We start from the raw sequence: 24,247 nt of genomic DNA, 5'->3' as shown, positions 1-24,247 counted from the left end.
CTTGTGGTAAGTTATTTCTCCTCTGCCGAAATGAGCCAATTTGAGTCAGATTAAAGTATTTAAAGGCAGGATTATTGGGAGGACACTCTCTAGGTGTGTTTACAGTTTCAGGAAAAGAGTCCAGGGAGGTCACCATGGGGAGGGAGATAGAAGAGAGGGGGAAGAGAAAGAGAGAAAGCACGCAGGGGAGCTGGGGAGGGAGACCAAAATGCTTGTGTTACAAAGTGAAAAGCCTCTTGGAGAAGGGAAACCCAACCCTAGGGCTGGAAAGTTCAGCGCAGAGGACCAGGCATGCCAGGTAGAGACTGAGGGATGCTGGGAGAACTTGGAGGCCAAGTCCACTTTGGTATGTTAAAATTATATCTCTCAGCTGTTTGTCCCCAGTCTGCATCACAACACCTTGTGCTTGACTTTCTCCTGGATCATTCTCTGCACAGAGCAGGGAAATAAGAGCCCAGGATATAAAGGAGATAAAGAGGTCTGGGGGATTTGCAGACAGGATACAGGCCTCTGGTATAGGACATGTTGTTGCACAAGGCTGACGCTATTGAAGGCCATCTGTGTCGTGGGCTGGAGTAGCATCAGAGATCCTCTGAGCACCATGCCTACTGCAGGTGCAGGGCAAGGATCCAGCCAGTGGAGAGCCCAGTGTACCGCTCTGCTGACTCAGAGCCCCTGAGTGAGGTGAACTCCTCTAGGAAGCTCTCTCACCTCAAGTGGCCTGGGACTCTAGTGTCCCCTCCTCCAGACCCCTCTGGATAGCTGTCTTAGCTAATCCCCTGCCACCTTTTCAGTAGTCACTAGATGAGAATCTCCAGGCTAAATATCGGTGGCTTCTTTCTCCCCGTCAGCTCTCCAGCTGCTGCTGGGTTTGGATTCATGTGAACCGGAGGCTGATGTCACATGCTTCCTCCTCGAGGCAACAGCACCTCACCCCTGCCTTTCTCTGGTTCAACCAAGGTCTACTCAGGTCCCTCCCTGCTTCATAACCTGAATGGGGAAGGCAGGGTCAATGAGATACTGATATAAGCAGAGGCAACCTGCTGGGATTCCCAGGGTCTCCTGCCCCAGAGCGAGCAGTTAGACCCAGGATATTTCCACAGTGGGAGATACAGAGACACATTACCAAGAGGGAAGGGGTTTAAGAGGGCCAGGGCTGGAGAAAGATCAGAGGTTCAGTGGCGCCTGTGTGGCGAGGGTGGCATAGGGAGACAGAGATGTGGGGGAGCAGATGGGAACGTTTATGCACACTTATGCAGTGTACACTTGTCTGCACATGCTCTGGCTGCCTTGGTGGGGGAGGGACTCTTGTCTATCTACCTAGACTTCTTTTCTGTTGTGATGGTTAGCGTTAGAATCACCTGGGGAATGGGGGAATCCTCTCGACTCCATTCATTGATGTGGAAAGACCCATCTTAATTAAGGGTGGGACCACTTCCTGGGCAGAGGCTCCCAGGCCATCTATAGTGAAGAAAGTGGGTGAGCACCAGCTCGCTGGAGTTCATGGTCCCAATGGTGGCTGCCATGTGACCAGATGCTTCCAGGCCCCTGCACTTTCCCACCATCACGGTCCGTCCCCTCTAGCTGTGAGACAGAGCACACCATTTCTCCCTTAGGTTGCTTTGGTCCAAGTAATTTCATCATGACAACGGGAAAAGGGACCAGGCACATGTGAAGTTTGATGCCCCTCTCTTTGCCCTCCTCTGGCTTCTGAGTGCTGTGACTCCTGGGGGGTGGGGTTCCTCCTCTGCCTGCTTCCAGGTCCAAATAAGGCAGCGTTGCATATCCCAAAGGGGAGGGGGTGGCAATGAGAAAAGCAGAAGGCTATAGGGTAGCCTTCTATCTACCTACTCTGGCTTCAGTGTGGAGTGAAAACCCAAGTCTATCTGGGGACAGGTGTGACCTTATATATCCCCCACTTAACGTCTGGCTTGCTTATTATTTGTCCTCATGCATTCTGGGAATGCTGGCCTTTTACTGCCAGAAGATTAAAGGCTAGTTGTGGGGCCTTATAATCGTTGGAGCAGAAGCCAACATGTCTGACTCTTGTTGGCAGTTCCCAGTTCAGGTGGGGAGCGGGTGTGGGGCTGGGCTGGCCTTTCCCCCTGGGTACCCACCCCCAGGGGAAGTGAGCTCTGCGTCCTTTCAGGTGGATCTGTGACCAGTACCAGGGACCGCTATAGCGGCGATGCACCCTTTGCTGCCATGTCCATGAAACGCAGGCCCAGAGTGCTATAGAATAAAAAAAGGGTAAAATCAGCATTCTTTTCTTTCTGATGCATAATTGTTCTTAGCATTCAGTCCATCTCCCAGTAACCAAGGAGATGAATGTGCCTTCTCCTGGATTGTTTTCTGTGCATTGACACACATCCTAAAAATGTATATATATGGCTGGATGAATCGAAAACCTAGAGGGTAGGGTTGGGGGAAACAGGAGGAGGGATCAGGAACGTGGTGACATATTGTTCCTCCTCACTTTCCTGGTGTCCACTGCTGGGTAGCAGAAAGTACCAAACGGTCCCCAAGAGACACCTCGTGGTTTCCCCAGGATCAACCTCATCTTCTCAAGACATTTTCCTAGCACACTTTACTCTCGTGGAATACTGGGTTTTGTTGCGGCCAGCTTCCTTACATGGGCAAGCCCTGGATCTTGTTCTTATGTATCTTATGTCCCCCGCCCCGTCTTCTCGATGGTCCTTGCTCACATGGGCCCAGGTCCCCCTTCAGTGGCTCACTGAAATGGATCCTGTCTCTTGTTGCCCTCTCCCATCCCTGCATCTAGAAACTTGGAAGTAGATAGATACGTATAGTACAGGTGAATGCCCCATTCAATCCCACAGTTGACGACTACAGGTTGACGTGGCAGGGACAGCAGCAGCAGGATCTAATCCCTGCTCAGAGTGGTCAGCCCCTGAGGTGTGAAGACAGAGGCCCCTGTCTACCTGGGCCTCCTCCATCATAGGGTCCTTCCTACTTGTTAAGCTCCTCCTCTGCTTCCTCCCCTTCCTCCTCTTCCTTTTCTTCCTCCTCCTGCTCCTCCTCCTCTGCCCTCCCCCTCCCCTTCCTCCTTTTCATTTTCTTCTTCCTCGAACTTCCTCCCATCTTGGCGTCCCCCCACCCTGATGTCACCCCCAAATCGTATTGATACTTAACTTCCTGTTGCACACTATGCTAACCCCACTGTCACCCCAACGTCCCAAACTTCAATCTCTTTTCCACTTAAAAAAAAACCAACAGGATGATTATCTACTTGATATTGTCAACAATAGTTCTTTTTTATTTTTTTTTTTAAGCATCTGAGGAAGATTTTTATTGCTTCATTTAAATCGTCTACCCCCGGAGGTCATCGGTTCTCAGCTGTGAGGTGGCTAATGGGACTGGAGGCCCAGTGAAGCTGTGCGCCTTTTGCTAAATGGCTCTTTGAGGAACCACAAATAGCCCTATTAGCCCCACGCTTATAGCTCGGGGCTAATTTGTTTCCATCAAACTAATCACCAAGTTTGTGCTTAGGAACTACCCCTTGTCATTCTCCATCACCCTCATTACGGGGACACCAAAAGTTCAGCCTGGGGATTGTCTCCTTGCGTCACACACAGAAAATGTGTGTGCACCCTGAGGGGTATCACACCCTAGCCTGACCTCCTTTGGATCTGTGCTGTTCTTGGAAGCTTCTGCCTTCCTGGACTTACTTATTCCTAAAAGAGTATAAATCATATATTACACCTGTGTCGGCATTGATGAATATGAATGGCACTAGAATTACATATTTATTTGTTAGTTTTTATTCATTTATTCATTTTGTTAGGTCCTCTATATTGTTGCGTTTTGTCCTTTAGAAACATTTTCTTTCTTAGTTTTTGGTAGTTTCATAAGAGTTTTAATCATGGTTTTTCTTCCCCATCCCCATTCCTCCTAGATTTGCACACTCCCATCCAACTTCCTGTTCTTTCTCTTTCTTAAAAAAAAAAAAATCCAAAACCTTTTTGCTAGGTGTGGTGGCACACACCCTTAATCCCAGCACTTGGAAGGCTGAGGCAGGTGGATCTCTATTAGTTTGAGGCCAGTGCGGTCTGCAGAGTGAGTTTCAGGCCAGACATAGCGAGATAGTGAGACCATGTCTCAAAACAAACTAGCAAACACCTTTCGTAAACCAAAGCAGACAACAACAAAACCCAACAAACAATAAGCACGCACGCACCCACGCACGCACCTAGAGTTCAATTTTATTGGCCGGCTACTCCTGAACACAAGGCTGCTCTGGTGTGTGACTTTTGCTCCAGTGAAGCAAACTGACTTTCTCTATCCCAGCAGCGGCACATGGCTTCTCGGTGACAGCGGGACTCTGTCCATTCCCCTTCTCAGTGCTGGGGTTTTGTCTACTGAAGCTTGTGTTGGTCTTGTGTGTGCTGCCACCGTCTCTGTGAGTTCATATGTTTGTGGGCACGGCCGTGTCCTTGGAGTCATCTGTCCTGTCTAGCTCTTGCAATCTTATCTGTACTCTATTCTACATAGGTTCCTGATCCTTTCGGGGACGGATGTAATAGACATTCCACTTTCGGAGTCTTTTACTCTCTGCATAAGCCTCTGTTTCGAAGTTTCTAGAGCATCGTGGCTTGCAAGTATTTACCGATGAGTGAAGAGACATGGACTTACTTGGTCTGTGAGGTTGCAGTTCCGACTGAAAGGGTGTGCCACAGGGACTTCCTTGAGTACCGTGCTTTCTTAAAACATTGCTTTGAATCTAGAACCCCAGAAATCTCAGAGGTAGAAGGCCTCAGGGAAGTGTTTGATGTGAAAGGCGTCACTGTGGGTGAAGTTCTCACATGGCTCCGAGTTGCCAATTTACTTATGATTTACTCCCACAAGATGACCAGACTTCGTGTCCACATCACCCTTGAGTTAACATGACCCCATAGACAAACCCTTAGACCAGAGACTTGTTCCTTTGTGAGGGCTAAGGAATTGCAAGAGAGACATACAAGTCTCTGCTCACTTTGAACAAGCAGGCAGGCAGCTGTGACTTGCCCATGAAGGTAGTAACCACATGGCCGGAAGCTGAGTGGTCACTAGGGGCTTAGTAAGAGCAGTGGCCACCTAGTAGCCAGCAAGAGGACAGAGATTTCCCTCCTTCTGTAAGGAACTGAATTCATCCAACAGCCAATATCTTGAAAACTTTGAATCTCAGACAGGGGCTCTCCTGCCACCACCCCAGGTTTGATTTCAGCTCACGAGGCTGTGAGCAGAGGTCTAGCCAGCCCATTCCTGGACTTCCCAGCCATGAAGAAGAGAAAGGGGCTTCTTCAAAGTGCTGGGTTTCTGGCAGCTTGCTGCTAGGCAGTCAGAATCCTGTGTTGTCTCCACTGGAGGCTGTGCTTTGGAATTTAGTCATAGAAAAGAAAGGAGAGGGAGAAGATGGCAGTCCCCACATCCCCACAGCGGGAAGCAGAAAAACAGTGCCTCAGAAGCAAGCTGCTTCAATGCCCTGTCAGCTGCCAAGTCCTCATCAAGCCCAGATAAGCTGAATAATTAACTTCGCTCCAAGCAGAGAGATGCCACGGATAAAGCCCTATCCCGTTAAAAAGAAATCAGATATGTTTTTTCAAAGCTCCAGCCTTCTCTTTGAAGAAGTCTCTGCCATTCACAGTTTCCATAGTGCCAAACTGCCAAGGTTTCCTCTCCCCCTACAGCCTGTCCTGCCCTCCGAGTGGTCCGTCTTCCCCGGATGGCTTGGTTTGAGCTGATTTCCCCGGTGGATCGCTCCTTCTGTCAAGCTGTGTCTTAGCCTGCACTGGATGAATGACGACATTTTTGAAGCAGAAGACTTGGGGTTGGGGATTTAGCTCAGTGGTAGAGAGCTTGCCTAGCAAGCTCAAGGCCCTGGGTTCGGTCCTCAGCTCTGAAAAAAAAAGAAAAGAAAAAAGAAAAGAAGCAGAAGACTTGGCTTCAAATCTTGCCTATTCACTGAGGCAGGATTGTAAATTTCAGGCCAGCCTGGGGGCTTCATAGTGAGTTCTAGACCTCATGTTAAATGAAAAACAAAAAATTTCCCAAACAAAAGCAAACCCTTGAAGGAAAGGGGATCAGCGGGAAGGGAAGGACAGTATGGAGTGAATATGATCAAAGTACATTATAAATGTGTATGGCAATGTCAAACCAAAATGCATGGTGTATCATTAGTATATAATAATATAAAATAAAAAAAAATCTGCTGTTCTTCTGATTAACAGTGTGACGGTCAGTAAGTCAATGATCAGTAAATGACAAAGTGACCGTTAGGACTGCCATGACCAAGTCCCCGGACTAGATGATTTAAACCCAGACATTTACGCCCTCAAAGCTTTGGGTGCCAGACATGAGAAGGGAAGGTGCTGGCAGGGCGGGGCTTGCAGAGGCCTGGAGGAAGGCTCTGTCCCCACCCCTCTCCAGTGGGGAAGGACAGCTGTGTCTTCTCTGTCTTCACATGCCCTCCTGGATCGCTTTCCAGATCTTCTCTTAGGAAGGTGTTCTCTTAGGTCTCTGGACCTCTACTAGCTTCAATTAAATTGTTATTATTTTATATAATTTATGCTCTCTCTGAGTGTGTGTGTGTGTGTGTGTGTGTGCGTGTGCGTGCGTGTGTGTGTGTCCACTCTGAGCCTACTACAGTACAGCTTATGAAAAATGGTTCTCTCCTGTGTGTGTGTGTGTGTGTGTATGTATGTGTGCATGTATGTGTGTGTGTGTATGTATGTGTGCGTGTATGTGTGTGTGTGTGTGTGTGTGTGTGTGTGTGTGTGTGAGAGAGAGAGAGAGAGAGAGAGAGAGAGAGTGAACTGTTGCTACTGTTGCTGGGAAAGTCTGGAAACTGTTGCTGGGGAAGTCTGGAAACTTCTGCTGACCCATTGTCCTTACCTCAGGCCAGGTGGCGGGCAGCTTCTGAGGCCTGAACTTGCCTGGACTTGCCCAGTTTTCGGAAACAGAGATTTAAGCCTAGTCTCTTGAACTGCCAACTTGAAGCCTGTCATGGAGCCAGCCTAGCCTTCTCATACTAACTCTATCTGTGGAGCCATGCCCAACCTGTTTCTATCTAGCCACATCCCTCTCCTCTGCCCTAGCACCTCTGGGCATGGCCGCCCAGTTGAGAAGAGGGTTCTGGTCTTCTGAACAGTCATCTGCTGTGGCCTGTGACCAGCTGGGCTGGCTTTCAGGCAGGTATGCACAGTTCCCCCTCTGTTTCTGGTGTCAAGGAGTGTCATCAGTGAATGTCAGACCTGTAGCGATTGGCAGCACGCTGGGCTTTACCCTTCTCTGCAGTGCTGTGACAAAAGGCTGTTCTCCAACCTTGGTGATAGAAAGCCTAGTTTATCTATTTCTATATTTATCACTTTAAGTTGGGGGCTGATTTTTTTTTGGGGGGTAGAGTAATTACCTTCTTGGTTTTCCTCATCTCCAGTTAGTATAGCTAGAAGGGTTACACACACAAGTGTGTCTGACAGATTCTACCAGGTCCTATCTTCACACAAGGTAAACACAGACCTATGCTTGCAAAGATTTGAGACTGAGGGTTCTAGCCACCTTTCCCCCTACTCAAAGAAATAGGAACAGGTCTGGTGCAGGGAGAGGGGTTTTGCTGAGTATCTGTGAGCACTGAGCCTGGAATGAAGTTGCTCAGAACACTGTTGCCTATGGCTTTAAGTGCTGGCTAATGATAGGTTTATACATGACTGAATGATAAATGATTAAGCAGAACCCGAGTTCTTTGCTGTGAGGTTTCACAAGAGTTATTGCCCGCTCTTGGATAGATGTTCTTACATGTATTTATCTGTGGAATCTCTTCTCTCGCAGCAGCAGCCTATGAAACATGGATCCCTGAGAACTCTTGTGTAAGGAGAGAATGTGTCATCGGGAGTTTTTGTGTACACACACAGACGTGGGTATAGTCTCCAAAGTCCAGAGAGTGATAGTGTAAACAGGTTATTCTACAGCCTAGTAAGCAAGCCCATGACTGGACCATGGTGGGTTCATACCCTCTGTATGTTAGTCAAGGGTAGGAAACCCTGTATTTTGAGTGGCAGCATATGGGGGAAAGAAGGAAAGGGGAGGCCCATTGTTCTAAGCTGTAGGTCAGTGTCCTCCCCGTTTGACTAATAATCTGTGCATCAAATAGAATTAATACAAACCAATGGTCAGTATAAGTGTGTGTGTGTGTGTGTGTGTGTGTGTGTGTGTGTGTGTGTGTGTGTGTGCTTAACTATACACAAGTATAAAGCTATAAGTATGAATTGGGCTCATGTCTTGACTCTTCAACTGTCATACAATGAAACAAAACTGAGAGTGCAAATCAATTAAATGAAATCAAACACCCTGTGTCCCACCTCCATCCCCCCTCCCCGATAATATCAACCACTGGCAGCAAGGTGGCGAGGCATTAGTGGCACTGGCTTCCACAATCGGCACCCTGGGGTTCCAACAGCTCTGTGCCATGAAGGTGCTTACCTAGTGAAGTTCTAGAACCTCGTGGAGACTCCTGCCCTCTCTCTGGGGCTGTGTAGAGCAAATGACTCACTCTGGGCTCGGATAGCATCTGTCTGTGGAAATGACCTTTGTGCTGGCCCTGTCTTCCCTCCACAGTCACAGAACTGTGACCCATTCACCCAGAGGTGCACACGTAAACGAGGCCCCCCAAATCCAGCAGTGGGGTGGCATTTCCCAGAATAGCATTGTACTGAAATATAAAGTAAAAGAGAAAATCTGAAACTTTCGGGGGCTTGGGGGCCAGGTTCTCGGGGCGTACGGCACATTCCCAATGCCTGTGCATATGTCATGGATGGCGAAGGTGCCACAGACGACTTCTCCCCGATGGCTCCTCTGAGTCCACCGCACTGCGAGTGCTCCCGATAAGGAGCACTGCGGATCTAGTCATATAGTCAGGATGCTACTGGCTTGGTTTGGTGCATGGGACAATAGCAAATTTTATTCAAGCAGACACTTGGCAATGACTTGATACTGGAGACCGGTTTCATGTTCACCACAAGCTAACTCAGCCCCCCTACGTGGAGGATAAGCAGTCCCACAGACGGTAGTTAGACGGTCCTGGGCATCAGCCTGCAGACCTATGTGCCATTCTGGACCATATCTACCTCTGGGTGAGCCACCGGATGGTAGAAACACAGATGAGGCCCAGGACACCAGCATCAGAGCCCGACGGACTGCAGAGCAGCAGTGATTGATGGTGGTTTAAAGCTAATACTTGGGGGTGGGGGTTGTTGCCTTAGCAACAGGTACCTGAAGCACATAAAATAGGCCAGGAAAAGCTTGCCTAAGGGCTGAGACTGGCTTACAGAGGTGCAATTAATGGTATTGAGGATGAGGGCCGATGTTAGATGGGAGCCATCACATCATCTGTGACATAGGGTAGAAGAAAAAGCAAATTACTTTACTGTATGTACATAGGTCCTTGCATTCCTCTACGCCTTTGTTGTCTTAAGGAACGCCACGTTTTGTACTAAAAGAAAGAGCATACTGATTTGGAAAGCTTCCACACCATGCCTCTCTGTCACCCACACCAGCAGGACACCCAGCTCTTTGAAACGAATCTAAGGAAAGAGTCATCTACCCAGAATGCCTCTTGGCACTGGCTCCAGATCCCCTCAGAGCTGTACCTTTGTGGAACAGTGTCATGTTTTGAAATGTGTTTGATGCGGTTAAATAGGCTTGATTATGAATAATAGTTGACTGACACCAGGAGAAGGCTTTGTCCCACAAAAGATAGGAAGCGTGCATTTACACGACTTAAGTATAACCAGAAGTCAGTAATGGATGGCTTCCATGTGGAGCGTGAAGCCCAGGTCTGGGAAGAAACAGGGAGAGATGGCCTTGGGGATCATAGGTTTCCTGGTGGGAAGTGATCACCTGAGCGGGACATTCGAGTAGGGAGTTCCTGGCTGCACATCCTCATGAGGCTCAGGCTTTAGGATGACTCCTCAGGACTCCCCAGGGTGGAGATGGGGATTAGGAGGAGTCCTGCTCTCTGTGAGCACCCAAAGAGCCAGAAGTGCATTTCAGCAGCACACTTCCCTTTTGCCTGTTCGACTGGTCCCACGCCTTCCCCGCGTACCCACACCTTCCTTCTCTGTTGGTTTGGAGATTTCGTTGTGGAGTTAACTCCCCCGTTGAACACTGTGTGTGGCTCCTGAAAGCTGCACTCTGGGATCCACTGTGCCTGTTTGAAGAGCCTCTTGTTCTGAGAGGACCAGAGAACAGGGAAAGTTTTCATTTTGGTCACCATATGGTCGAAGCACGTAGATGTCAGGGGAGGACAGAGGGGACACACTGGATCCACAGGAGGCTGCCCAGAAGGACTGAAGACCTCGGAGCTTTGAGCCTTCCTTGCTCACTGCTCATTGGATGCAGTAGTCCCTGAAGTCATAAGAACGAGGGACCAAGGCTGAGTTAGAGGTGTAACCTTGAGCCCTGGCCAAGGTGAAAGGGCTGCACCTTACATGTCACTAGGAGCACTGGCTTGCCTTGTTCATTTCTCTGACCCACAGTCCCCGAGTGTCCAGGTGAGCTGAGGTAAGGGACATATTAGTGATAGCAACCTTAGGACCTGAGGTAGGACCGTACCCCAAGCCTGCGCCTTCCACTCTGTGTCCCCATTTGCTTTGAGGATGGCCATTCCTCTCTCTGAGTCAATCTGGCCTTGGGCAGAAGGCCATGCTGGGCTCCCTTTGAGAGAAAGTCATTTATTATGTAAGCGTCATTCATATTCTAGCTGGTGATCAAAGGCGACATTTAATTTTTTTCCATTATGTGGAATAATTTAAGATTATGTTATCAGTGTCATTTTTATGGCAATTTCTCAGTCATAAAAACAGCATGAATTATTCCCTGTCACCTTGTGAGGCTGGGTTAAGTGGGGATGGCGGGGGGTGGGGGTGGGGATGGGGGGGTAGAGGCGGGGCATGGAGGAAGCTGAGCTCAGGCGGGGCTCCAGGCAGGTGGCCCTGTGGGCCCTTCTTCATCCTTGCCTGGGCCCTTGAGGACAGTTTCTCTTCAGGGCTCTGCTCCTGTCTCCCCTGGCATAATGTCATGGAGTGGGGTGGGGGTAGGAGGACCAGTTAATTCTCTGACCTTTCTCTTGATTCCTCTCAGAGAGTTCTGAGCTTTTCACAGACCGCCCACTAAACAATCTTTGCCCTAGGGGTCTGGGAAGCTCACAGAGTCTAACACCAGGAAAAGTTAGGGAGTCCCCACTCTGAACCCCATGAGCATGACGGCTGGCGTATGTGGACTTGAAAAGGGCAAATCTCAGGGACAGCTAATGTCAGAGCCTGGCCAGCATGCTTCTCCCTAGATCCGGTTGTTGTAGCTTTGAGATGCCCCAACAGCGAAGAAAAGAATACGGGTGACATGGAGCAGAGACCGTTGGGACCTGAGGCAGGTGTGCCTGATGTTGGGTCTACTGTGAGTTTGGAGGACGGCGGGGCCTTGGGGGTCTCGCATCTGCTGCCATTCATGTAGCTGTGTTTTGCATTTAGTTTGCTGTCTTATCCTCAGCCGTGGATAAAACAACTCCTGAGAGTGGAAGGTGAAGAATGCTGAGACTGCCAGCAGCAAAGAATGCTGGGAATGCCAGCAGCAAAGAATGCTGGGAATGCCAGCAGCAAGTGAGAAAGGAGCTCTGGGATGCTACTGCCTGAGGGTGATCTGGCCCTCCCATAGTGCTCTCTGGTGTGCTCTCTGATATGTGTGGGTGTTCATGTGTGCACACACCGTCTGTGGCAGTCTGACCCTCCATTACCCATCTCATTCACTGCCTGGGCCTGCTGGCTAACTGTACTAGGAGTGCAGGGAGAGCCCTGGCCTCTGGCTCCCCTCTCCCTGCAGGAGTGCAGGGGATTTCAGATGAGCGCACTGCCTCACCTGTACTTTCACGTGGGTGCTGAGCCCCAGACCCAGGTCAGGCTTACACAGCAAGCTCGTTATCCATGGAGCCGGCTCTCCAGACATCTTGACTTATTTTGGGTGTGAGTATGTGGGTGGTTCTGGGCAGTTTCTCCCTCACCTGGGAACAGCAAACCACAACGAACAGAGAACCGGCCTTTGTACGCTCTGCATCCCGAGGCCTCTTGGGTCCAGGCAAGGCACAGGCAGAATCACCCCCCCCCCCATGCCCCCACCGTCTGCCTCTCTACCCCACCTTCCTTTCATCTCATCTCTCCTCCCCCTTCATTCTACTTCCTCTGTATTCCTTCTGGAAAATGCTATTCTTCTTAGCTCCTGCCTCTTTGCAGGAGTGGGTGGGAACCGTCTTGTGTATTGTGGGCCAGACACTGGCCCCAAACCTAGCATGGCAAAGGTAATAATAACAACAGTAATTGTTGTAATTCCACTGCACAACCATGGAGAGCCTCCATTCCAGAGCCTTAGAGGGGCGTTGTCTCCACCCCCAGCAGCCCACTCTTGGCTTTCAGTGTAGAGCTGGCTTCAGGGTCCTGGGTAAGAACGGAGGAGGAAGGGCAGGGCAAGAGGCTGCAGGCGGGTGAGAAGGAAGTGGAGCATTTCTTCTCACAGTTTGGGAGGGAGCTTGTGCATTTCTCACTCTGCCATTTGGAAACTGTTAGGTGACACAGCTCACCCGAGCTGTCCAAAGCCCTTGTGGCGGGGACAGGGAGGGCGGTGACTCACTCGGCTAGGCACACGCACGGCTGAGGCAGAGAGTCCAGAACAGCTGGTACCAGTCACACGAGTGTCCTCAGTCAGAGGCGTGTGCTCCTTTTCCCATCTTGTGGGGCCACCAGGTTTCAAGGAGGGAGCGCGAGTGGAAAGTCACTGGAGGTTAGAGCTAGTTAGTCCTGGAAGAGAAGACTACCACGTCATGGTAGTTACCACAGCACAAGAAAGACAAGGAGGCCTTTTGCCCTTCATTCCCGATGCCCTCCAGAGGGAAACAGGTTGAGGCCGTGTCTACAGAAAGCATCTGCGTACAGAACTCTGTCACCATTTCACGTGGACACCAGACGTGCAGCAAGACAGGGCTTCCCCAGAGCAGCAGTGCTGTCCTCCCACGTCAGGAGCTACCTTAAGCCAGAGAGAGCCTGTGGTACTCGCCGTTCTGTGTGTCTGACTGCTGTCACCTAACCCAAGCCAGCATTTCATGCTTCGTGTGGCCAAGTTGTATCTACATCACACCTGACCCCTCTGCCCTGTTCTTATAGTGACAGGCAAGTGTATCTGAACTATGGTCAGAATACTACAGTACGTGTAAGGCCTCAGCCTTCTGAAGGGTAAATGAGCAAGCGTGTGGCCGTGGTGGGCAGGTAGGCGTGGACACAGCTGAGATATCCTGGTCCTGTTCCATTCTCCTCCTGGAGCTAGAGAGATGGCTCTCTGCTTGAGGACATTGTTGCTCTTGCAGAGGACCTGAGTTAGCTCCCAGCAGCACACGGTGGCTCACACTTACCCATAACTCCAGTTCCAGGAGAGCGCACGCCCTCTTCTGACCCCTGTGGGAGCCAGCACTCACGTGGCACACAAACATAGATGCATGCAGGCACACATGTAAGATAAGATAAGTAATGTCTGGGGTGGGGCTCAGTTTACTCTATATATACATATGTATGTGTGTGTGTGTAGACATAGACACACAGATAGATAATAGATAGATAATAGGTAGATGGATGGATGGATAGATGATACATAGATGAATAGATAAATGATGGATAGATAGATGATAGATAGGCAGATGATAGATGATGAATAGATAGATAGATGATGGATAGATAGATGATAGCTAATGGATGGATAGATAGATGATAGATAGATAGATGATAGGTGATAGATAGGTGATGGATGGATGGATGGATGGATAGATAACACAGGGATGCACACGCAAAGGGAAATGCATAGAGGAACTTTCAGGAGTCTGTTCTCTCCTTCTACTGTAGAGTCTAGGGGTCACACTCAGGTCTCCAGGCTTGCACCTTCTAAGCTATCTTTCTGGCCCGAAAAGGGCAGCTTCTGAGTGAGTGCAGTTGGGGTAGTACGCTTCCCCTTATCCCCTAAAACGTGGACATGAAGCAGTATAGCCACCGGCATCTGGAGTGATGGAGTGGTTGAGGGGTCTGAGGGCTAAGGGGTTGCCACATTTTGTTTTCCTTTTCCTTGATGCCATCTTCACGAAGAGGCCAGTCTCCCCAGCAAGCCTCCCTGTTTGATCATGGAGAAGCTTCCGCAAATCACTGAACAGACCCAGCACAAAGCCAGGAGGAGGTGTGGCTGTGACGCGGTGGTCTCCACGTGTTGATGCACTCACTTGCTTTAGGCATCATGGTCAAGGCTGGCATACAAGGTAGTACACATGTGTATCTATGTGTGCACATGTGTGCGGAGACCAGAGGCTGATGCCTGATGTCTCCATCATTCTCTGCCCCATCTTCTCAAACAAGGACTCTTCACGGAAGCTGAGACTCCCCAGTTCTCTAAGCTGGTTGACCGATGGGCTCCAGGCATCCTTTTGTCCCCCTCCCAACTGCCCCCCCCCAGAGTTGGGTCTCAGGCACCAGCAAACCTTGCTCTTATATGGATGTCTGGGATCCAAACTCAGTTTCCACAGTAAACACCTTACCCACTGAGCCACCCTGCCAATCCCTTTCTTCCAAGCATCGTCACCACTGGGGTCTGCAGTTGTTCCATCGGTCATTGATTGGTCTCTCAAAGGAGAAGGGCGAGTTCGTGCGGGTGTGGGGATTGGCTCTTTTATATCTCAAGGAGCTGCATTGCTAGCAGACAGCTGATGCTTAATTAAAAACGTATTGAGTCGTGAGGGCAGGCAGGCAGCATTCATCCTAGAGAAAGTGACAGAATTCTTTTCTTGGTAGTAACAAGAGCTCAGAGTTCCCCAGCGTTAATTTGTAATCACACGGAGAGCTGTAAGGTCCCAGGCAGCCCGAATCTTTCAAAAGCAAGACTTCTCCGAATTAGGGATGCTGTCATTATTGACATTTGCTCTGAGGCTGTCCCGTACATGACAGGGCATTGAGGAACACCAGAAGAACCACCCACGCCCACTGGAGCAGCCAAAGATGCTTATTTCTCCGTGTTCTGAGGCCGGGGGACAGGAGACTAAAATCACCCTGTTCGTTTCCATTGTCTTAAATCAACCCTCCATGTTGTGCCTTGCCGAGGAGGTTCAGTTGGGTGAGCATCCTCAGCTTGGTGCACACGAAGGCAGTGGCGTTTCCCCCACCACCTCCATCATCCCCCCAGTTCTTCAAAAGAAGTCAGCCGTCACCCTTTCATGGCGAGACCCGTCCTCTCTTCCTGCGGCAGTGATCTGTCAGCTATCAGCGGGAGGTGGAGAATTAGGAATAATTAAAGCATATAAACAAACAAAGAGGCGAGACTCTATGGCCCATGGCTCATGGCGCAGACACCAGCTGTCACCCGAGAGGGCTTGAGTGGGGCCTTCTGCAGAGGTGTGGACTGGCTCGTTCCGTCTCTCCTCCACCCAGGATTCTGCCCATCTGTGGTGCCAGCCTTGACCATGATGCCAAGAGCCAGATGCCACTCAGTGTGACAGAGGGGGATTCCAGGATTCAGCCTAGACGCTGAGGACTTGTGTGGGGCTGGCCAAGCAGGAATGGGGGCTTTCCCCACTTTTCAAACAAGATAGATGTGGCCTTGGTACTCAGTGCTCCATAGAAGGTTTGATGAACAAAGAATAGACACTAGAGCTGCATGACAAGACAAACAAACAAACAAACAAACAAATAAACGAGATGTGAGATACCTGGAAGTGTTTATGCTTAATATTTAACTGGGAAGAAATGATTAAATAAAATAAAGTACCTGAATCTTTAGGTTTTCTTTTTTTTTGTCCTTGATGATCATGGCCATAAGAAAACAAAAAGGTAGGTGTGTGTGTGTGTGTGTGTGTGTGTGTGTGTGTGTGTGTGTGTGTTACAGCCTGGCACACTTTTTTTCTGAAATTCTTTCATTAAGGAAAATTCCCCAAGAGATGTCCTAGTTTGTTTGCCTTTCGTGGCCCCTGGGACGGCCATCCTGTGAACTTCTGTCCATTGCCATGTCCTCCCCACTGTGGTGAACTGAAAGCCTCAGAAACTGGAGACAAATGAATTCTTCCTCCTCCTCTGGTCTCCTGCCAAGTGTCTTGGTTATGGGGACACAGGAGTTACAAATGCAGAAAAAACTGATACCAGGACTGGGAGACTGGTGTGACTAACCCTCATTATACATCTCTCAAGCCTTCGGAACTGGCGTGTGGGAACAATTTGGAAGCATTTAGAGATGTGGGATGTGGGTGGCCTAGAAGCTGTAGGTGGAGCTTAATGGGTGATTCTCCTGGAAGCTCAGGAGACCAGAATCCCACAAGGAACTCAGACAGTAAAGAAGGGGCTCATCGAGTTCCTGCTGGGGAGAAGCGCTCTACCGAGAGCTGGGTCCTTCATATTATATCCCAGCAAAGACATTTGTCTACATTTCGCCTATGTCCTAAAACTTAGTAGGAGGCTAAATTCAAATCAATGGATGGGGCTGGAAAGATGGCTCAGTGGCGAAGAGCGCACACACTACTCTTGAAGAGGACCCGAGTTTGATTCTCAGCACCCACTCACAAATACCTGTATCTCCAGCTTCCTGGGCATCTGATCCTTCTGGCCTCTGTGGATGCACGCATGCGTGCACACACACACACACACACACACACACACACACACACACACACACACACACATATATATATAGAGAGAATGAATAAGGAGAAAATAATGATTAACTTGACAAAACATGTTCTCCAACAACGAAACAACGAAACATTCTGGTGTGTGTGTGTTTGTGTGAGTGTGTGTGTGAGTGTGTGAGTGTGTGTGTTTGTGTGTGTTTGTGTGAGTGTGTGTGAGTGTGTGAGTGTGTGTGTTTGTGTGTGAGTGTGTGTGTGTGTGTGTGTGTGTTGGGGGGTGAATAGTTATTGTTTGCTGCTTTTAGCCAGGTTTACAGTGAGGATCAAGGGCAGAAAGGTGTGACAGGAGTGAGTTGTGGACAAGAGGGGCATCCTTTGCAAAGGGATTAGCTATGTTAAAGAGATGCAGTGAGACAACTGGATCTTGGCCAGACCCTCTCCAACCTATAAATCAGCAACCCCCTCTGAAGGAGTTTTCTGGTAAATGTGAGCACCAGGGTTTCCTGCTTGCACAGGGCTGTCTAGGGAATTGTTTTCTCAGATTCTGTCACCCAGGCACCCATAGCTTAGCCAGGGACAACAGGCACAGGCCACATTTAGCTGTGGTCAAAGCTGGTCTGGTTATTTAACATGGGAGCAGACCTGGAAATTATCCATGTGGCGTTGGTTGAGCGGGCAAACAAAATGCAAGACCAGCCCGTAGATAACGGACTTCCTGTGCGGATCTCCCAGGATGCTGATGTGTGTGAATCCGTGAGAGTGAAGCCTGAGCTGCAGTCAGACTGTAGGATGTCGGGAACATGGGCTGTATGTCATCTGCGGAGAGAGGGCAAAGCAGTGAGCGGGACTAGCCCAAGAGAAAGACTGCATGGTGGGGGAGGTGTGCAGATGGCTTGGCCATGGAGGCCAGGGGGAGCCCAGGCCTACTGAAACTCACATGACACTGTGCACCCTGGATGAGATGTGGAGTTGCAGGGTCTAATGTTTTCCCTGCTGGGGTTCAGTCTGCCCCAACTGTCCTCCCACTCCTCCATTTTGGATTTGAAATTCTTACTTTGGGCTTTTGTATAACAGGAGCATGTGCCTTACATTTTGATTTCCTAAGACTCTGTAGCTACGAGGTGTGGGGAAGCCTTAGGTATCTGAAGAGTCTTTAAACTCAGACTTTGGGTGATAGTGAGACCATGCCCTTAAGGACTTTGAGAGGACGAAACACGTCTCGTTTTGTGGGGTGTACACAGTCCTTTTGCATGCCCGGAGTGAGGCACTGTGGCTTAACGTGAGGTACCTGAGTGTCGTGTTGACAAGTGGTGACCTTTCGGTGGTTGGCCTTCTCTGTTGACCGGATTCACAGTAACCAGGTACATAGGTGAGGCCTACCTGCGGGGCATCTCGAGAGCATTTTTGAGAGAAGATGAACTGTGGTGGGAAGATCTAGTCTGTATGTGGGCAGGACCATCTTCTCAGCTCAGTGACTGGGTGGAATAAGAGGAGGAAGAAGAAAGGTGGATACGCATGGCCTTGTTTCCTTTCTTTGCTTCCTGGTTGCTGGGAGGTGAACTGAAAAGCTCTGCCATGCCCTCTCCACCCTCACAGACTGAATCATCTGAAGTCGTTAGCAAAATTAGCCTTCTCCCTCTCAGGCTGTCGAGCGTTGTGTCACAGTGACCAGCAAAGGCAGCCACATGTGGGATGGATGGATGAGTGGCCCCATAGGCTTACTTTCATAGGTTAGAATCTTGAGATAACTCTTCCAGATATCCAGCAGCGACGGACCGCGTGAGGAGGAGTTGCCAGTTGGGAGATCACTGACAACCTGTGAAGCCATGTGTCCCCAAAGCTTGTCATTTTCCTGACAGTCCAACCTGAGAGAGCTGGGTCATGTCAGATACTCAGCTCTGGTACCCTTAGCAGGACCTGGGTCCTTTGCCCAGACATCTGTGGGCCCCGAGGGCGAGGAGTACCAAGGACATGGAAAGGCTGTAATGACACTCCTACTTCTTGTTTCAGGGTGCTGGAGAAGACCCCCAGACGGCCCTGGCGCTGAACTTGGACCCTGCATTGGTGAAGAAGTCTGATCTCAAGGACCCCGCCTCACTGCTCTTCCCCGAGAGGGAACTTTCCATCCGGATAGGTAGCACTGTGCTTCTTTCAGGCAAGCTTTCTGCTGCTGCTGAGCTGGGCCGGTCTTAGGGGATGCCAGGCACACTGCTTCTAGGCCGCTCCTCGCCCCACTGCTCATGGTGGCCTCTGCCCGTGGGCCTTCGTGCCGGAGGCTTTCCAGGGAGCTCTCTGGTCTAGCTAGGTGCGCGGGTTCAGGCAAAGGGGAGAGAACCCTGACAGGGACGGGGGACTGCTTTTGCCACCTCCGCTGCTGGTGCTGCTCCGCCTCCATTTCCGCTGCTGTGGCTTCCATTGCTCCTATTGATTTGGCCTGACAGCTTGGGAAGACCTCATCTACATATTTGGGGGCGTGGTCCTGCTTTTCCGTGACTGATGTGTCTTGAGCCTATGTGATCTATGGTCACGTCCTCACCTGTGGAGGAGGGGCTTGGGGTGTTGCCCTAAGTGACTGATCTGTCTCCAGCCTCTCTAGAGGAGACTGTGGGGGTGTGGGGGGGCGCTGTAGCTATGTGAGAGGGCCCTGATCTCCTGGGAGACTGGGAATGCTCCTGCCGTCCCTTAGAGTCCGCTGGGATTCGACATATCTTGACCAGGAATCGGTACCTTTCACAGCCCGCCGCCCCACATCTGCCCACGTTCTTTTCTCTCGTTTGTTCATGTGAACTCGCGCCCATCCACAAGCATTTCCGACAGCTTTGTGCCTTTTCAACTTGGTGAATGGACAGGGGTCCCTCTGAATTGGATGGGGCTGGTTTAGATTAGAAAGGATGACCTTCGGTCCCTCCATCTCCCCATCCCTGATGAGCCCCAAGCGCCCTCTTCCTTCTTGTGATTCATCTGGGGGAAGTACTGGGTGCATCGTCTCTTGCGTTGTCTGTGTGGGGCCGGAAAACTTCAAAGACAACAGGGGCATCTTTCCTGCTGACTTAGAGGGAAGGGTCTCTCCAAAGGAATCAACTCACACTTCTTAAATTTCAGAGGGGTCCAGTCTGTGCTTGGATTCTGCCCTGTGCAGCCTGAGCTCAGTGGTCTCTGTTCAGATTCGTCTCTGAACACATTAACCAGAAAAAAAAAAAAAAACCTTGGCTGCCTCCTCTCGGGTTGATCTCTCTGCCTTCCATAACTTCCCAGCTGAAATATAAGCAGGAAATAAAATTCATCTAATAGGATCTCAAGCTAGAGAGGGTCAGACATCACAGCTGCCCTCTGCCGCCTGTAACACATCTCATTCATACTCAGCCTACGCTGACTGAAGCTTTGCTTCTATTCTCTCACAGGATTGTAGTCAAGGGCTATCTTCCATCAAACTTGTCACTTTTTCAGGCCAAGTCCCGACAATACAGGTACACAGGTCTCTCTGTGGATTCTCAGTTGCAATTTTCTTTGCTCTACTCCTGTGTGGCCTTGTGAGGATGTTGCAGCCCTAACTCAGAGTGGGTGTAGGGTGGGAAAGAAAGCTGGCTTTCTTCCTTGTCTTTTCAGCCAAAGGAGTTTGGGGTTTAGGGGTGGTTTGTAGTGGTGGCTGTCAATCAAACAAGGTAACAACTGGCAAACACACACACACACACACACACACGCGCACACACACACGCACACACGCACGCACACACACACACACACACACCGGAATATGGATGTATGTGTGGATTATTGTCTGTATGCAGGTGAAGGCAGACACAAAATAAGACAAGGCCTGTGATTGGGCAGTGAAAAATAAGGCGGGCACAGAGTTTTCGAGAGGGGAGAGAAAAGGAAAGGGGGGGGGTGTGAGAACCAAGATAGAGGCAGAGAAGGATGACCCCAATCCGTGTGGCCTTAAATGGCCACAGGTAATTATGAATATTTCATAAGGGATGGAATTTTACAGGGCAATTTGTCTTAGCTAGGTGGGCAGTTTATATCAATATTAATTGGCTCTGAGTTTATTGTGTGAACGTTTTGTGGAGTGAAAATTTACTGATATAAATCTGATTGATAAATTACAAGCTTATTGAGTTTTGATTTTAGCAGGTTACTGGGAGTTGTGACTATAACCACGGGGTGGATGCTGCGAACGTGAACAGAGTCCACAGCAGAGTCCCAAGAGGGCAGCTGCTGCTGGGGCCAGAGAGTAACGGGCAACAGCGTGGGATGGAGATTGGGAGCGTAGTGGTTGAGACGCTTTGCTGGTTGAGATGAAAATACCCCGCAGATGCCGTGTGGCCTGCCTGAGCTGGCAATAGCGTGGGTTGGTGTGTCCATTTTTTAATATTTACTGCTATACGTGTGAGTTGTGGAAGCCAGAGGACAACCGTTGCCGTCGTTCCTCAGGAAACTTCTTTGTTTTCATTTTGAGACCAGAGGTTGATCCTCTTTCTAATCTAAAACTTGCCAAGTTGACTGCGCAGGCTGGCCAGAGAACCCTAGAATCTGGCCTCTCTCTGTCTCCCCAAATTGGGATTGTAAGCACATACCACTATGTCCAGCTTTTTTCTGTAGGTCCTGGGGCTTGAACTCATAACCTCACGGTTGCAAGGCCAACACTTTAGAGGCTGGGTTATCTCTCTAGCCGCTCAGTGGGCCTTTCTCAGAGAGCTCTGGGAAATTTCTGACTCTTCTCAGGCGACCCAGTGCTCAATGGTGTGGTTGTGTAGAGGGAGCTGTGATCCTCTCCCCTGCAGCTGAACACCAGGCACAGCCTGTTACTAGGTTGCCAAGCAACCCCTGTGGCTGTTGCTAACTGTTCCGATCCAGACTCGGATGTGGCCCTTGAAGATAGATCGTTTGCTCTCAGCACCTCTTCTCACCTGGGTGCACCTGTGGGTGTCCGGCATCTGGGGACTCTCAAACCTGATAATGCTCATTTGCTGACCGGCCTCCTGCAGACCAAGCCTGGGGGGGGGGGGACACTGTTTGTGCCATCTGAGTTTGTCCTTTCACTTGCCTGCTCTAACTGCAGCAAGGAGGCAGCTTAATGGGCATTTAGTGACAAACACCAGCCTTAAAAAAAATAATCATGGCACTGCTATCATGCCCTTTAATTGGTTCAGCAGGGGGAATAGCCAGAGAAGCCATGCCTTGGGAGAGAAGTTCAGCTGCCCTGGTGGTAGCAACAGCCAAGCTGGGGAAAGCATTTGTTAGACACTTCGCCATCGATGGCTGTCTGCCCAACGCTTATAGCATCAGCTATTCTCAAAGCTGGGAATATTTCGGGGATATAGTGAGGCCAAGACTTCCTTTACAACCATATCATTCAGTTTCTCTGTCTCTCTGTCTCTCCCTCCCTCCCTCCCTTCCTCCCTCATCCCTCCACCCCTCACTCCAGTGTTTCTTTCATTCTTTCCACCGTCCAACTGCCCATCTACCTACCCGCCCACCATTTTTCTTTCTTCCAATCCAAGTGTCATGGCAAGGGTTAAAAGGAAAGAGTGTTTTTTACTTACAACCCAAATCTCTTGTAGTTTAATACCCCTACCAGGGACACAAGCCCGATTCTGGTTCTCATGTGTCCTTTGAGGCTGCGGTCACCCCTGGGACATTGTTCTGTACCTGGTGACTTTGAACTTGGTCAGATTTTGTTACTGTGTGGGCACTCTTAGATCAACACATTCTTGTTAACTGACCTTGCGTGATGAATTCTAGAGTTCGATTTTAGTTTAGATTAGATCGAGTTCATTGATTTAGATGAATTCTAGTGTTCTGCTGTTATCAAGGGTTTGGCAGAGAGGAGGATGAGAGAGAGCATGAGAAAGAGAGAAAGAGAGAGAGAGAATAAGAGAGGGAGAGAGAGGATGAGAGAGAGAGAGAGAGAGAGAGAGAGAGAGAGAGAGAGAGAGAGAGGAGCCTGGGGAGTCTAATCCTAACAGCAATAGAATGAAATCCCTTTTAATTCACCAGGGCTTTGGAGCCTCTGCCTGCCGCCCTGCTTGAGGTATTCATGAAGTGATACAGAGGAGTTAGGGTACTGCCTCCTTATGCAAAATTTAACATTTGCTTGGCTAGCAGGCGTCTTCATATTTATAAGAACCTGACACATTCATTTCAGCCCATAAGTCTATTAAACAGGATAATGTCTTTTTAATGTGCGCTCGGGAAACAACTGAGATGCGGGCCAGAGTCCCACCAGCCGGGTCAGGATATTCCTGCCGGGCTGTTATTACTCGGAGATTTAGAGGGGCTGCTCCCAGAAACAGCCAGCTCAGTGGTTTCCTGTATTGTTCTGTCTTGTTTTTTTTTTTTTTTTCTTTGCAGCTTTTTAAACTCGTAAAATACAGGGTAGCACTTTGGTTCAAGGTTTAGGACTTTTTTCCTCTTTCCTTCAGTGCTGGGGAAGGGGTGGTCCAGCTCAAGGCCTAATGCAGCTAAACCAGCCCTGTACCCCTGGGCTGCATCCCCAGCCTCTCTGAGCATGTAGGATCGGTATGTTGTTTTTTTTTTTTCTATGTGTTCACTCAGATTCTTTTTCTTCTCATCGTTGTTATTATCTTGCCTGGGTACAAACCAGAAGCTTCTTTTGATCCTGGGAGATGGAAGGGCTGAGGGAAGGAAGGCACAGGATTGGGTTTTGAAGTCAGGAGAGGTTCGAGGTAGGGCTGTCATCTGCAGTGGAGTGGGTGCAGCCCCGCCTTGAGGGAAGGGGATTGGTAATGGGGTCGGTGGTGTGCTGTGTGAGCAGATGTGTGGTGCAGGCCTTCTTACTCCTTTTGGTGGTCGGTGGTCACTCTAGCACTGTGTTCTGTCTGCTTCTTTGAATGCCTCCTCTGTTGGGATCAGAGGAGAAAAGCAGCCCCTTCTTTCCAAACCTAAGTCAGTTGTTTCAAAGGACTATGGTTTGGTAGGCCTGGAGCGCTTTGGACCTGTGTCTTCAGAGACTTACCGATGATTCTGAAACAGGAGCAAGTCTCAGCACTGCTGGTACCTCTAACCAAGTGAGGAGGGAAGGCAGGCATCATGGAGGACAAGGAGGAGAGTGTACGGTGCTCCATTAGAACTGAGGTGGCCCTGGGAATCTCGGTTCTCTCCAGGAGACAAGGCTCACCTGCTGGGCTCCTAGTATCACTGTCAGGTTTGGTCCAGTCAGCCTTAGTAATGAGGGGGTTCATTCTTTCCTCTGAGGAAGATGCTGAGGCCGTTTACATGGGACCTCTGCCCTCAAGGAGACTCAGATCTCCCTGGAAAACAAATGGGACCATTGGTTTACACTGACACCCCCCCCCCGTGCGCCCCAAAGTTTTTTGAAGCTCTCAGCACATAGTCAGACTCCACCTCCACCAGTGCCGCCTCCCATCTCCTGCTTCCCCATCCCACCCATCCCTGTGTGGTCTCGGGCCTGTCCTCACTGAGGTGTCCGTATTCATTCACTTAGCTTTAGCCAGAAGCCATACACCACGGTCTGGATCATCTCTGATAAGGTCAGATGTATACCTTGGTTATAAAAACAAACAAACAACAAACAAAAAGAAC

The 24,247-nt window shown here is 49.7% G+C and overlaps 1 protein-coding gene across 13 annotated transcripts in view; it reads left to right on the top strand.

The window, feature by feature from the left end:
• Slc39a11 (solute carrier family 39, member 11) overlaps window positions 1-24,247 on the top strand; it is a 421,148-nt gene that overhangs the window by 173,079 nt on the left and 223,822 nt on the right. For 8 of the 13 annotated variants that reach the window (XM_039085657.2, XM_006247670.5, XM_017597148.3 and 5 more), the window contains one exon: window positions 18,692-18,836. In XM_039085657.2, coding sequence (XP_038941585.1) covers window positions 18,692-18,836 — 145 coding nt within the window. The remainder of the gene's footprint in view (window positions 1-18,691; window positions 18,837-24,247) is intronic. The other 5 variants (XM_063268767.1, XM_063268766.1, XM_063268765.1 and 2 more) reach the window with 1 other exon arrangement.

This window comes from Rattus norvegicus, chromosome 10 (genome assembly GCF_036323735.1).
Source record: "Rattus norvegicus strain BN/NHsdMcwi chromosome 10, GRCr8, whole genome shotgun sequence".
Lineage (NCBI taxonomy): Eukaryota > Metazoa > Chordata > Mammalia > Rodentia > Muridae > Rattus > Rattus norvegicus.
This window is presented reverse-complemented; position numbering and strand designations above follow the sequence as displayed.